Source organism: Diorhabda carinulata, chromosome 6 (assembly GCF_026250575.1).
Source record: "Diorhabda carinulata isolate Delta chromosome 6, icDioCari1.1, whole genome shotgun sequence".
Classification (NCBI taxonomy): Eukaryota; Metazoa; Arthropoda; class Insecta; order Coleoptera; family Chrysomelidae; genus Diorhabda; species Diorhabda carinulata.
Genome location: NC_079465.1, coordinates 18,180,502 through 18,196,952, shown reverse-complemented (window position 1 = coordinate 18,196,952; position 16,451 = coordinate 18,180,502). Strand labels below are relative to the sequence as shown.

The 16,451-nt window shown below is 33.1% G+C and overlaps 2 protein-coding genes across 2 annotated transcripts in view; one reads left to right on the top strand and one right to left on the bottom strand.

Annotated features, from left to right (window-relative positions):
- LOC130895705 (cerebellar degeneration-related protein 2) overlaps positions 1-16,451 on the bottom strand; it is a 171,589-nt gene that overhangs the window by 141,995 nt on the left and 13,143 nt on the right. The gene's annotated exons all lie outside the window — the stretch shown is intronic.
- Positions 8,636-10,503, top strand: LOC130895711 (uncharacterized). The gene has a single exon (XM_057803189.1). It carries the CDS (start codon positions 9,479-9,481, stop codon positions 10,376-10,378), a length of 900 nt encoding a protein of 299 aa, XP_057659172.1. The 5' UTR covers positions 8,636-9,478; the 3' UTR covers positions 10,379-10,503.

Here is a 16,451-nt window from a genome sequence, read left to right as displayed (position 1 = left end):
TCTTCCTTATTTATTCATCTTTGAATCCGTTCGCCTAAGTTGCAAGCACGATTCTCCAATTTCAGAAAGGTCATTGCACGGCTATTCACTTAGAAACGGGGAGCACGACCTTTATCTACCTACTCCATGTTCAGAATTAGTTAAGTGCTCAATATTTTACAATGCAAAAAGATGCACAATCATTTGCCAATTGAAATCAAATCTATAACATCTTTTCCCGCATTTAGCAATAATTTCTTCTTTAGATTTTACAAGCTTTTATCCACAAATTGTAACAATTTTTTAATAATAAAGCATTTCTCTCTCTCTCTCTCTTTCTATAGGAGAAAATAACTGGCAATAGTGCATTTTTGAATACCTCAATAATCGCTTTTATCACAAATAAATAGGGGTCTCTAAATATGAATTGTTGAGTATTTAATGCATAATTTAGGGTACAAATTAGTGTATAAATAAGTGGTAAGATTAGAAGAGAAACATTACAATAAATAAAATAGCTTTTCTTCATTTTCTTCTTCTTCTTCGTACGTTAGGACTTAGACTGTATTTGAATCAATGGTTTCCTAGCTGTAGCTAGGATAATGAAGAGCAGCTTCCATACCATCTTGTAGGTGGTTGTCCTGGTGGTCGGAATGTATTCAATTTTTCTTCCTTCGCAACGTGGTCTCTCCATTCCCTTCGTCGATTTCTCGCCCATCTCACTACATACTGGATGTCACGTATCTTCCTTATTCAATCATTTCTCTTGTGGTCAAATAATGTGGATCCTGCTACTGATCTCAGCGTTCGCATTTGAGTAGTTCTTAAAAACTGCTTAGTTGTGGTATTCTCTGCTCTGGTCTCTATCGCGTATGTCATTACTGGTCTCACACAGGCTTAGTATATTGCACCTGGTAGTCATATATTCATTCCGCCATTTGTTGTTTGAGCTTTCACTTCATTCTTTAGATTTCTATTACTTGTTATGGTTGCTCCTAGATATTTGAATGACCTGTTCTACACTCTAATCATATATCGCGATTATACATCTTCTCGGTTCTCTGGTGGATACTGTAAAAGATTCGGTTTTCTCAAGGATATTTGTTTGTTAAAAGCTTTCGCTATTTATTCAAACCTATACAGTAACCTTTGTAAGTTATCTTCGTTCTCTGAGATGATCACTGCGTCATCACCATAACATACTATTTTTATATCTTCATATCCCATCTGGTATCCTCTTCCAGCTTGCTTTACCTCGTTTATAATCTCATCCTTTATGATGCTGAATAAGATCGGGCTGAGACTGTCTTCTTGTCTGATACCGGCCGTAATTATCGATGTTCAGGTCTTTGATTACTTTTATTATGTTGGGGTGAATCTTCATTATCTTCAGTAGAGTTGTTACATCCTTCAATTGTACCCTATCAAATGCCTGGGTGAGATCTATGAAGCACATTTAGGCTGTATTATTGAAATTAGCATCTATAGCAGACCTGTTCTTTCTGAATCCCTGTTGTTCCTTAGAGATACCAGCTGACATCACTTTTGAAAATTGGAATCAAAATACTTCCTTTCCATTCTGATGGTATACTCTTGGCGTGAAATATTTTATTGAAAATAGTCGGTAATTCTTTGTGTAACGTGGTACCTCCATATTTGATCATCTCGTTTGATATTTTGTCAATACCTTGAGCTTTTCTATTTTCCAGTTTAGCCATTTTCTCCAAAGATCTGATACATCTCTCAATTTATTCCTCATCTCGATGTAAGTTTTGTGTTGATGTAGTTGTTGTTGTTTAAGCGTAGAATTCTCTAAAATACCTCTCCCATTTTTCCTTATGATTTTTATGTTCTGTATGTACTCATATATTGTCTCATTTTTCAAAAAAGCTTGCCCGCTGATTTATTCTGCAGGTGTACTGATAACATACAGATTATTCATATTAACAATTAATCAAATCACTAATTGCAGTTGTCAATAATATCAAATAAAATTTTTGTATATCTGTACTGCCTCGAAACAGTTAGATAACATATTTAGATAAATGACTTCAACTTTATGTATATATACCATGACTAACTTGATAGCAATCAAGATTGGTATTTATATTGGTTCTGAAAAATTATTACAATCACAGAAACGGAAAGATTCGAAGATAAATTTGAAAAAATCATTCGTCAAGTCAATTACCGCTATTATAAGTTAAGTTAGTAAAAAATCCATTACAATATAATGACCCAATTAATCCACCTGGCCACCTTTTAAGCTCATTGAATTGCGTTGATTCATTTGTACTAATTCGTTCCCAATAACTCTACAAATTGTACACTCCAAAAAAAAATTGTTTATGACAAGAAGAAATTTGTTTAAACGCATTGTTTTTAATTTGTAATTAAAATACTATGGATCGAATATATTTCAGCACAACAGTATTTGCACTCGAAATAATACAATTATTTCTATGAAGATGAGGATGGAGATGGAGATGGAGATGGAGATGGAGATGGAGATGGAGATGGAGATGGAGATGGAGATGGAGATGGAGATGGAGATGGAGATGGAGATGGAGATGGAGATGGAGATGGAGATGGAGATGGAGATGGAGATGGAGATGGAGATGGAGATGGAGATGGAGATGGAGATGGAGATGGAGATGAAGATGAAGATGAAGATGAAGATGAAGATGAAGATGAAGATGAAGATGAAGATGAAGATGAAGATGAAGATGAAGATGAAGATGAAGATGAAGATGAAGATGAAGATGAAGATGAAGATGAAGATGAAGATGAAGATGAAGATGAAGATGAAGATGAAGATGAAGATGAAGATGAAGATGAAGATGAAGATGAAGATGAAGATGAAGATGAAGATGAAGATGAAGATGAAGATGAAGATGAAGATGAAGATGAAGATGAAGATGAAGATGAAGATGAAGATGAAGATGAAGATGAAGATGAAGATGAAGATGAAGATGAAGATGAAGATGAAGATGAAGATGAAGATGAAGATGAAGATGAAGATGAAGATGAAGATGAAGATGAAGATGAAGATGAAGATGAAGATGAAGATGAAGATGAAGATGAAGATGAAGATGAAGATGAAGATGAAGATGAAGATGAAGATGAAGATGAAGATGAAGATGAAGATGAAGATGAAGATGAAGATGAAGATGAAGATGAAGATGAAGATGAAGATGAAGATGAAGATGAAGATGAAGATGAAGATGAAGATGAAGATGAAGATGAAGATGAAGATGAAGATGAAGATGAAGATGAAGATGAAGATGAAGATGAAGATGAAGAAACATTCGAATTTTCTTTCAGTAAAATTATGCACAAACAACCAGCCGGAAATGAAGAATGCAAAGGTTAACATTTATCAGCTTTTCGATAAAATTTCCTAAATTTAGAATTCCTTCAGAGGCTTATCTGCATTCTGACTGCGCAGAAATGGAGATGAGAGTTCTTGACAGTTTCTATTTAGTTTGAGTCTTTTTTTCCTACATCCAGCTACTCTAATTAAAAAAGGAAAATTTAGGGGAAGAAGGATTTCGAGTTTCTGAGTTTCCTATACTTCTTGGTAGTTCATCTCCCCATAATTTTTGAGTTTGTTTCCTGTCACCGAGGAATAGTTATATCAGAACTTAAAGAAAATCGAAATACCAAACGCATATCCAGATATATTCCCTCAGATCCATTGGTACAAACCGTTTCTGAATCGATATCCGAAGAAAATTTTCGATGATATAACAGCAAATTCAATAAAAGCGAACGAATATGTGAAATCAAATACACATAAGGAAGATCCAGTCAATTTTATAAAAGATAGCTTTGATTTGAGCAAAATCTCACAACAGAAACTTTGGTAAAAACTAAAAAGAAGCCTCCTCGGAGATGTCAATAATAACGTGAGCAAAATCTTCAAAAATTATCCATTTTGGAAACTACATAAGACCAAAAATCCATAAAAAAAAACTAGAGAGGATCCCGGCATTGGTTTCGTCTGAGGACTGGCAGAAGTATCCGATGAAATCAAGATGAAATTTGTCTAAACGGATATGTCAATATTATTTAAAGAAAGTTTTGCACAAAAAAAACGCAGGAAATAAAGAGTAGAATATTGAAGTTTTTCAAATCTATGAAGAAACTTACTACAGTGGCGTATTTACCATAGGTTCATGGGTGCTATGACCCGGGGCGGCCTACACAGGACAAGATTCAACGGGGCGATCGTCTTGATGGCCACATCCGTCCAAACGCTGGCCGCTACGTGGCTTCGGACTTGTCAAGATGTTTCGTCGTTGCTCGTTTTGTTTTTGGTCCTATCGCCTGGCTCCCGCGTAATTCACTCTACTCTTGTTTCTAATTATCTCATTAAATTATTAGGGCTTTATAAATTAGTCACATATATCATGGTCAGCCTTAAAAACGATTGGAACCAGTTAATATCAACTCTTGAAACTATAAAAGTGACACTGATATCTGAATGTCCAATTAGATTCACAACTCAATCGGGTTGAGGTTGAGCAGCCTAATCATTGCATCTATACCTTCTTTCTTTCAAATACTTTTTGCACGGTTTCGGGAAATGTTTGGGATCATGCTGGAAAATAAATATTACTACTTCCTTCCCTTCCCTTCAATTTTCACCAGATCTCTAGACGCACTTCCTCTAAAACATCCCCAAACTGTTACTTAATCTTCGTCGTCTTTTACAGTCTGGATTACACATGGATCTAGCATCAGTTCTCACTCTTCTTTTACATCCAAAAATCTCAAACTTTGACTTAACACTCCATGAAATTCTCTCACTCTTCATGCTTCCAATTTTCTTATTCTCTAGCCCCTCTGCAACCTTTCAATTTTATTTTGACATCTTAAAAGAGGTTTCTTCGCTTCCAAAAAGACAAGCTCCTCTATATCCTTTTTACTGAAGAAGTATTAATAGACAGATATCTATATTCATCGATCTGATCCGCTATCTCTAGGTCCTGAAGTCATCGATCACTTTTACTGATTAATACAATAAGTTTATCTTCGGCGATTGTGATTTTTCGAGGTCGCCCTGAACCTTTGTTTGTCGCAGTATTTTTGATTCGGTGGAAATTGTACGCTTACTTTTACCAAAACTATGGAGACTTTCGATAGAAGCACGAATTTCAACTGATAGTTCATTGGTATCACTCATTTTAAAACTTACAATTCGTATTAGAACTTTACAAAATAATGTCTTGATCATAAATATAAATCCCAGCACATTCTTGCGTATCAGAGGGCTAGCTAGGACTAAACTACAATCATAAACACTGAAAAAATTATTCACAGTTAAAGTAAAGGAATAACGGATACTGTTATTTTTTGTTGACATTATGAATATATTATAGAGTGGGCAAAAACTTTTGACCGGTAAATTTGGTTTAATGAAGTGTTTTCTCCATAAAGATGCGAAATAGTAAAAGTATTTTCACCTACTTTATTGTTCTTATTGAAATATTGCAATAGTGCAATTACCTAAAATACATAAAAAAGTACGAGTTTAAACCCTACTTAAGATCAACAATTTTCTTCCAAATGAGATGAGTTTCTTGTCTTTGGGAGATTATTGGCCATAAGGAAGATTTTTTATAAATAAGATGAAATCAAGACATATCCTATTTTTGCAAAAAATGGTTTTTCTTCTTTTTCCCCAACACCACGATATTAGATATTTGAATTGACTAAGATGCAACCATTTCAAGGACGGATTTAATACCGTTAGACATATTTTGTGGTTCATAATTGTAATAATTAATAATAATAAAAGTGCTTAGGTTGCTAAAAACAAAATTGTAGCATCAATTTATGTAATAAATTCAATATTTTCAATGAAATTTGATCATATTGCAACAAAAATGGTTATACTAAAATTCAGTTGAATTCCTTTGACTCCCTCCAAATGTCTAGTAGTAAAACTTTTACTTTAACAACAGCATAGTTATTAGAAGAGATCAATATCACTATTTCTATTGAAGAAAAATGTGAGTTGTTCTTTGCCGAAACAATTTTAGTATATTTAAATACCTGAAAGTGCTAAATTTTCGTTTTATGATTCGCCTTTGTTTTTAAAATTCACACCGAACAACAAGTGAAAATTTCAATACCTGAAACAAAGATAAACTTTTACTAGGTCTACGTGTGTATTTGTGTATCGTGTGATATAAAATTTCATTTTTTATAATATATGCTCATTAGAGAGAATTGTACAACAAAAAGCTACAAATTTTTAGTTCTACTGATAATACCAAATAGTGAACACTGAAGAAATTGTAGTCGCTATACAGGGAAGCATTGAAGATGATACAAATTAATCAATTCTCCGCCATTATCATGAACTGCGTTGATGCCCTTCCATTTTATAGAAGACTTTCCGAAAGGATGTCGTCTTAAAATATGATAATATTCAGTTTCTACATTAATAAAAGCCAAACGATCATCATATAAATACATGGAAACTAAACAAACAAACTGAGAAACAAATTTCAATATTCCTTCGTCATCGAATTATCTTCCCGAGATCTTCAGCTACTCAGTTCTCCATTCTATGAAACATCATCTAAATGAAGTAGATTTTTTTTCTCTTTTTTCTCCTTTTGTTATCAAAATGTCCTTTCAGGTGTTAGACTTGAACTCCGTGTCCTCACAAAATCACAATAAAAAGTTTTTTCAAAAGTTTGCGTGCGTCATTTTCAGATGGAATTTCCATTTATGACATTGTTTCCATGCATTTCACTACAATTTCCATTCTTTTTTATCCGCAAAAAAAATTTATTTTTCGAAACATAATGAGATTTCCTATTAATGTATTTTATTTTAATTGCAATAGAATAATAACGTCAAAATTTGATATTTTCATATTGTTAAAATTAGTTCGTACAGAAAATCACGTTTCAAACAGGATCTATCCCATTGCTTTCATCTCGGCACCTCAAATAACAAGAGATGAATGGTTATTCTACATCCGTTCATTTAATTTCACAATTAAACCATCAAATCAGATGAAAACACACTTTAGAACTATTTATACGCTTCACGGTTTATGATTCGGATTTTACCTCATTATCATCTATTATTATGACAATTGCAAATGATTCTTTCATCATATGTAACGTAAAAGTTCAAACTGCACGGTGAATACTTGTTTTTCAAACCTAAAGTTGACCGTTTTATTAGCGACTATATCGAACATAAACATTCAAATCTTTACATTCAGACCGTTTTGTATGTAATTTCATTAAATGAACAATTCAATAGTTTGTATTATTTTCAATTAGATTTACCACAATGAACTTTGTTGATCAAGTCAAACATAAGAAGACAATTGGACAGATTACCCAACAGAGCTATTTAAAGGAAAAGGCAAATTACTATTCATGAAGTTGAACAAGACCTGTTGATCTTACAAAACAGAAAATCTCCAGGACAGGATGGAGTTCATAATGAACTATCAAAGTACGGTGGCCATCATCTCACACATAAATTTGCTAGATACAACATTTAAACTCGTTACAAAATTATCACCAACTTAATTGATTACAACACTAGAAGATGAGCAGCAAGAATTTAGATCGAGAATATTCTGCCTAGTTGCAGTATTTAACTGGTTGAGAAATCCTTAGAATAGAACAAACCAGGATTCCTATCCTTTATTGACCTCACACAAGTCTTTAACTCATTAAAGTGTAAAATGTTATTTATCTATTGTACCGTCCACTGAAAATAACAACAACGTATGACAATTTGGTTCCAACAAGACGGTGCTTCCATCCATAGTACATTAAACGTTAGAGAACTCTATGAAAATGTGTTTAATATGAAGGTAAGATATTTTTTGGCCTCCTAAGTCTTCTGATTTGACTTTCCTTAACCTTTATGAGGTTACTTAAAACAGCAGGATGATGTAGACTATTTGGAAAGGATTATTTCTGAATAACGCCAAAAAATTACTCCAAATATGATACGGAAAATAATACAAAAGTTTGACAAAAGAACAATTGGATGTTTAAAAAGAGAAGGTGGATACGTCAAAGATGTAGGACATTGAATTAAAATTTAATTATGTTTGTTTCTGTTTAATAAATATTCTGTGTATGGATTTTTCAATTTCTACAATAAATAATTATTATGTACGTATGTAAATTGAAAAGTTGTTCAAAAACAGTAATAAATAGAAAGATTATCATATTTTTAACAGATAAGAGAAATAAATTGTATATTTGAATAAAACTTTTAATTCAAAACAACTTCACTTCATAACATTTTTTTTTCTGAATTGTGAAAAATAAAGATACTTTACTTTTGAACAAAATTCAAATTTTTTGACAAACCTCGTATATTGTTTTAAAAAATTGAAGCACGAGTACGATTTCCCTGGCGCATGGATTGACTATGCCATTCTGTAAATCGATCCAAAATAAGTCGAAAATGAAGATTTCGATCACTAATTCCTGGTAGGTCGTCTTCGGTAATCGGAATATTAGCCAAGGTGGCATTGTAAACTGAATCCATTGTTAGCTATAGAATTATTAATCAGCATCAACATATCCACGGTGTTTTAGAATTTTAGAATTAGAAAGATCCCAATGCGGATTACCTCCGAAATTAGTGGACTGCATATAATTCCAATTTTATGATTGCAAAAATTTCTCAATGTCTTTTACATGGTGCCAAATTTAATCATTCATTTTTTACATTTACTATTCTATAATTTAAAAAATAAATTGTTTTGTCCGTGCATCTTCTAGGATTTGTATATTTTTGGTAAAACAAGACAGATTCAAACCTTCAATTTTTTTATTAAATTACTAATTAAATCTTCAAACTTTTTATAAATGATGAAAAACAACCGATAATTCTTTATGGAAAATATCAAATTATTCATGTATTTATCGTATGTTAGGTTATATCATAGGTCATATCATATATTCATCACAGAGTGATGAAAGTTATCAAAAATGGCTCTTTTCGTTATAAAAATCTGTTTTTTCAATATAATTTTGAAATATCAGGGTAAATAATATGAAAATTATATAAAAATTAAATTTGAAGTGATAAAGTATAGAGATAAAAAATTTCATTCTTCATTTTCGATATATTTTGGCCTAATTAAACTAAATCCGCTGTTAAATCGCGCCACGGAAATCGTACTCTCCTCAAAATTTATATCTAATAAATGCGTTTTAACTTTTAGACCATGCAGAACTTATTATTAAGAATAACTTTTTTTCATAAACCTACTAATAAAAAAAGTTTTCCATATAATTCCAATTTAAGTAGACACACTGTATATTATATTCGCATATCGGCTATTTAAATCTATTTGAAGTGAAGATGAAGTGATTCGTCCTCAGTTTTACGTACTTATTCTATCCGGATAAAAAAAATGACTGCATCAAGTCATAAAGATTTCCGTTGTTGTTAAATGTGACATTAAAAATTATATTGTCAAAATCACCGTTTTAAAATGGAAGATATAATAAGTTATTTTGGAAAATTAATCTCAAATACAATCATGGTTCACATTTATTCCTATCCACATTTCTCCATAGAAATACTTTTGGCCATAATGTTATGCGTATGTCACATACTCCTTTTCTTCGAAGTCAACGATATATTCCATACAACAAACATCAAAGCGATGATGAAACTCAAATCAAAGCATCCCCATTTGACCGAAACCGCCGATTCGGACTCCTTTTATTCTAGTTCAAGAGTGCAGGTAATTCCTCAGAGAATTGAAACAACTATGAGAAAATCTTACTTTGTCCCGACGTGCAGAAAAGTAGGTAGGAAGAGGAGCACCAAATCAAATTTGGGATGGGTAATACCCCGGAAGGTATCGTCACTACTTCCTCATACTTTCAGTGATAGAGTGGATTATCTTTTATCTATCACACCTAGCGAGTATATAAGGAAATATAAAGAAAGAAAAAATCGAGAAGCTGGATTAAAATCTTGCATACAATCGCTGAGTACGTTACTTGAAAGTGCTGTCAGTGGCGAGAGTAACGAAATGAGAAAAATATCCCGAGAAACTCTAAGAAAAAGTATAAACCACATCAAGGAAACTTTCGAGAGTCAAATTTTAGGTGATCCTAAAACTAAATATCTTGATATTGATCAAAATAGCTTGCACAGTCTCATGAGTAAAGCTTATAATAATAAATCGATTAAAGCAACGGCACACGTTGTAACTTTCAACGTAGAAGAAGATGAGAAGGAAGAGAAAGATGAAGTAGACGAAAAGGGAGATTTAGAACGTATTTCTGAAGATACCGTCGATAAGATGTCCGTTTATAGTGAGTATTCCGATAGGAGCATAGAAATTCTGCCAGATGACAATCAGCTGTTAGTAAATTTATAAATATTGTTGTACTACTTTCGAAAATTTCATGTAAACTGTCTCCATTTATACGTAAATTTAAGTGACTTTCAAATAACAAAATATCTTGTATTTATATAAAATAAAATTCAAATGTGGAAAAGTAACTATGATTATACTTTGTTGTTGTCGCTACTCAAGTTTCAATATATGGCAACACTGATGTGAATATGTCAAATCTGACATCGCCATCATAAAGTTTGACATTTTTTAGGGTTGACCTCACTCAGAACGTGTTGTCATACGAGTGCTATTCGAGTTGTAAATATTTGAAACATTCATCTTGGTCAAAAAATTGGAATAAATCGTCAGATGATATTTTAGAACTTTCGACGTGATGAAGCATCATCACAAGCCACCGCTAATTTCCAGATTTAATTGTGGCCGCAAAACTGAACAGGACATACCCACCTATACATTTGGGGACAATTATCCTGAGCTAATTTGGACTGACCTTAATCTACGTAGGCAAGATAATGCAACCCGATTTTCTAAATTTTTACAACGAAGAGAATGCTCATTAAACGATAAGGTTTCCAACTAGGTGTAGAAATGCTGAAAAGTCGCTACTTAACCTATTTATTGTAAGCCAAAAAAAACAGTTTTTGATATTCAATTTCACCCACCACTGGGAAGAAGTGTATAACTGCCAAAACCCAGATTAAAGTTCTTAGAAAATGTACAAAATGAATACAAAAAAGAAACTTTTGGGGTGTGGACTATAATAAAATTAACAACTACATATTACAACAGACTTGTATTCTATGTGACTTCTCCAGATATGAACAGACTTTAAACCGGGCAATAGTATTGTTCATACCACTAAAAACAATAGTTAACCACAACAAACCCTGGATTACACTAAGCATGTTTAAAGAAATAGATCTAAAAAGGAAACTTTGGGACAAGTATGTAAAAAGTGGAAAATCTGAATTCTATCCTGCATATCAACAACAAAACAATCTGGTGAAAAGTAAAATGTTTTATGCATGAAGAAACTACGAAAATGGGCTGGTGCTTGAAAGTTCCCAAAAACATATTTTTAAATACGTAAACCGAAACCTGATGTCAAAGGTAACTTCCGCAACATTAAAAGATCCAGTGACATGAAAAGTGGTAATTGATTGCGAATAAGTAGCGGAAGCATTTGCAGACCAATTTGAGTAGACATTTACTAAGAACACAAATCATAATACATTGTCTAGTTTGCCTGACAGCACACGAGTAATTCCCAGCATTATTACCACAAATTTCACCAATGCAAAAGTAGAGGAAGCTATCAACAACTTGAAAAACCATTCCAGCCCAGGCTCAGACCAAATTCCCACAATATCGACTCTGAAAGAAATTTTCAAGGAGTGCATGGAAACTGGGAGAATTCCTGATATGTGGCGCCAAGCAACTATAATCTCTATATTTAAGAAAAGAGATAAAGGCATTCGACAAAGTCCCTCATATATTGTTATTATACAAACTAGAACAACTTGGAATAAGAGGGAATCTTTTGGCCCTAATTTCATTACTTCTCCAGCTTTCGCAGTTCCAACTGAAAGCAAATGGTACTTTGTCAACCAAGCACGAGGTTCTTAGTGGAGTACCTCAAGGGTCTGTTCTTGATCCCCTTCTCTTTGTGATCTACATTAGTGATCTTGCTGTGAACATTAAAATATCATTATTTGCTAATGATACAAAGATTTTTGCCAAGTCTGCTTCTGAGCGGCAGTTACTCCAAGACTACTTGCACACAGTAGAGGAATGAACAAACACCTGGAAAAAGAAGCTCAATGAAACAAAATGTCCTACACATTGCTTCAAACAATCCCAGAAGAGCTTATACACTAAACGATGTGGAGATTATTACAGTTAATCAGCAATGTGATCTTGGGGTTTTAGTGACCGAAAACCTGAAATGGGATGTAAATATTAACCAAATAGTCAAGAAAGCCAATTCATTCACTCATATGGTAGAAAAAGCTTTTAAGGATCACTCAGTTGAGATGATAAGACTTCTTCACAAAACGTATATAAGACCAAAGCTTCAATTTGCACATTCCGCGGGGAATCCATATTTTGTGAAGGATATTGAGGTTCACTAAAATACCTCCTCCGCTGAGAGATTTATGCTATGAAGAACGCCTAAGAATATTTGCCCTACCTACTCTCAGAGAACGCCACTTTAGAGGAGACTTCTTACATATGCCTACACTTGGAATTTGGACATTTTCCAAGTGAATACAAATCAGCAAATAAAAGGGCATCCAAGAAAATTATCTAAGACAAGAAACTGCAATTTGCCCCTGAAGAACTTTTTGACAAATCGTATAGTATATATGTAGAATGATTAGAAGAAGAGACAGTGACTGCTGCAAATACAAACATTTTCAAGAACAGACTTGATACTTGACACTTAGCTACAAACAATCAAATTATGCACTTCTTTTAGTAAACTTAAAAGTGTGAACAGTGTACTGAAAAACTTGCATGTTTAAATTTATAAAACAATAGTTTCATCGGTTTTTTTTAATCACCTACTATTGTCAAACAATAATAACAATAAAACATGTGGGAAAACTACTTTTCTCCCTTCGAGCTCGTGCCACAAACTTCCACACTTGAAATTTTCCCACTTGCTGCACAATATACTAGTTTAGGTCTATCTATAAATGGACAGAAAAAACTTTTATTTCTAGGTATTTTTTTGTTTAAATTACTTCCACTTATAAATTTCGACCTTAAAATAGAGGGTAGTACTTAAACGAATGAAAATTGTCAAAAAAAACTGTAAAATCGTGAGAGGCTTGCATGCTCGGTCTTATAATTTACATTTAGTCTCTGAAGACAATAACTTGGTTATGGATACGCGCGTCAGACTGTGTAATTATGAGTGTATAAGTATAAGTATCCATAGCTTATTCAAGAGCGACTCCCAGTTACAAACTAATTCTTCTAGATAGTTGATAAATAAACCCAGGAATATGAAATAACGGATTTCTTTTAAGTATGAAAGTGCGAATGTGAAACAGCCATTATGAAAATAGTTCCGTTGAACTTTTACCTATCAACAACCATTAAAAAATCATTTAAGTGTTAAGACACTGTTATGCAATATGATTTCATTATGTAGGACACACATTGATCCATTGTGAATATAAAAGACTTAAATACGTGATGAGGTGAGAAAATTAAAAATTGTGTTTTAGTACATGGGCTTAATAAAAAAATTATGATCAATATTATTATATCAATATGTTTTCAACGATTTGAATAGAAACTTGAGAAGGAATATTTCATCAGAAATAATTTTAATTTGTACATTTTCACGTTGGAAATCTCTACTATGATACGTACACTGCCGGTCATAAGTTTTGGCCCACCTTATAGTTTCTGTGATACACAATAAACAAAAACAATATAATGAATTCATATTTTTAAGAACATATATAGATGAGAATATATAATAATAGTAATAATTATATTTGAAGCTTCTGGGATTTGGAACCATTCGCGTAGGTTTTTCAGTCAGAATTTTTTCTTTCTACTTAACACTCTCCCACTTGCTATCTTGCCTTCCACGATAAGCTGTAGCAAACCGTTTTCATTCATGTATTTTTCTTTTTCTTAATAGTTACAAGTAATCTAAATCTTTAGCCATTCTTCTCAGTACCTCCGTATTGGTTACTCTAACAGTCCAAGGTATTCTTAAAATTCGTCTATACAGCCAGTCAAAAGCTCCTAATTTTGGATTGTTCCTACTTTTATTGTCCAACCTTCCATACCGTAAAGCAGCGTAGCTGGCCATTGGATACCAATTCTCAGGTCGCCGTTGTTAAAAAGCTTTCTAATTTTTATGAATGTGGATCTTGTCTTAATCTCTAAATGAGGGTTCCATTCATCATTTATTATACATCCCAAGTATTTGAAGCGGTGTACTCTCAGAATCAGATCCATTTCTAAATACAGATCTTGTATTTTTCTCTTACTAATCACCATAAATTTGGTTTTCTTGTTTTCTTTCTGTTGATCTTAAGACCAGTTTTGTTGCCTATTGAAGTTACTCTATTAAGAATCATCTGTAGGTTTTCGACGTTATCTTCCAATAAGACATAGCGGAGATTGTTGATTGGTACACCGTTAATTTTGATGCCCTTCCAGTGCCTCTATAAATATTTGCTCTGAGTACAAGTTGAACAGCAACGACGATAGAATACAACCCTACCTAACTCCCCTAGTAATGCCTATCTCCTGACTTTTCATGTTTCCATATTTGATTTGATTCCAATACAGATTTTCTATAATCCGAATATCCTTAGTGTCGAGTCTTGAACGATATAATAGTTCTATAAGTTTGTCGTGGTTGATACAGTCAAATGCTTTCTCGTAATCGATAAAGCAAACATAAACATCTTTTTGTTAATCTAGGCATTTTTAGTCGCAAAAGGGGCTCCCGTGTCATATAACCGCATCTAAATCCAAACTGTGTATGACCTATCCGCTCTTAAAATTTTGTTCTTATTCTGGAATGAATAATTCTTAAGAATACCTTCAGGGTGTGAGTCATTAAGCTTATAAGGCGATATTCGTTGCACTTTTTGGAGTTTGCTTTTTTGGAGAGGGTTATAAACGTAGATTTTAACCAGTCGGATTCAATTGACCGGTATCGTATATCTTATTAAACAGGTTTAACACGATATTGAGATTGTTCTCTTTGATAACTTTCAAAAATTCAGCCGGTATTTCATCACATTCTGTTGCTTTTCCGTTCTTTTTTTGTTCTAGAGCTTTTATTAATTCACTTTTCATTATCTCGGGTCCATCCAGATCAATAGTGTTCATTGCATGACGATCATCAGTTTCCCATATTTCCAACTGCTCTTCCTTCTCTTCAATGATCTTGTTGTTTTCATCTTCCAATTTTCCAACCTGTCTTTTCCTGTATTTTGACTCTTTTATGTACATTAAAGTTGTCATGTCTCCGTTCCAGCTCTTCTATCTCTTGACATTCTTCTTTTAACCATTTTTCTTTAGCATCTTTTATATTTCTGTGGACTATTTTATCTATCTCTTTATAACGCTCGGGATTGTTCTTATTTTCTCTTCTTTCCTCGAATTGATCTAACCCCTTTTTTTATTATTTTGACGCTCAATTTTAAAATTCTCTGTAATAATTTCCAAATATGTGCAGTGAAAGTAGGACACTGTTTTTGACTTCCTTCTCCAATTTGTCCAACAACTCAATCGGGTCGAGGTCGGGCTGAATCTTCATCTCCAATTCTTTTGAATACTCTTAGAGGAATGCTTGGTATCGTTATCATACTGGACAAATTTTGTGCCGATCAGACTCTGGCCAGCACATTTTCCTTCAATATATTATTTTATATTTTTCTTCGATTGTTAGCAGGTCTCCAGCTACTCTTCCTCCAAAACATCCTTAAACCATCACCGAGTCTCTGTCGTGTTTTACAGTTGAAAATATACATGGATCTAGCCAAAAACTCGAACTTTGACTCATCATTTCTTACAACTGTATCCGACTTTTTATGCGTCTAATTTTTATGTTTTTTGCCCACTGCAACTTCTCAATTTTATTTTGACGTTTGAAAAAGGTTTTTTCTCCACCACTCTTCCAAAAATACCAGCTTTTCCCAATTTCCTTTTTATTGTAGAAGTACTCGAAGGCAGATTCCTAGATTAATTGTTCTGAGCCCCTGCGGCGTCGATCATGCATACTGATTAATACAATACGTTTATCCTCACCGATTGTTGCTTATCGAGACCGCCCCGAATGATAGTTTCTTCGTTTTACTTATTTTAAAACTTCTAAGCCTGAATTTGCGAGAAAGAAAGCAATTCGTCTTGATCCAAAAAGTAATCTCAGGAAGTTTTAGCGTCTCACATATCTAAGTGAAACTAAACTACAATAATAAACCCCGATGGAATTATTCACAGTTAAAAAATAATAAACAGTCGGTACTTGCAAGTTTTAATTTATCGCACCCACAAAAAAACTATTTTTTTTTTGGTTCGTAAGACACCCCTTTATTTCTATATGCATTTT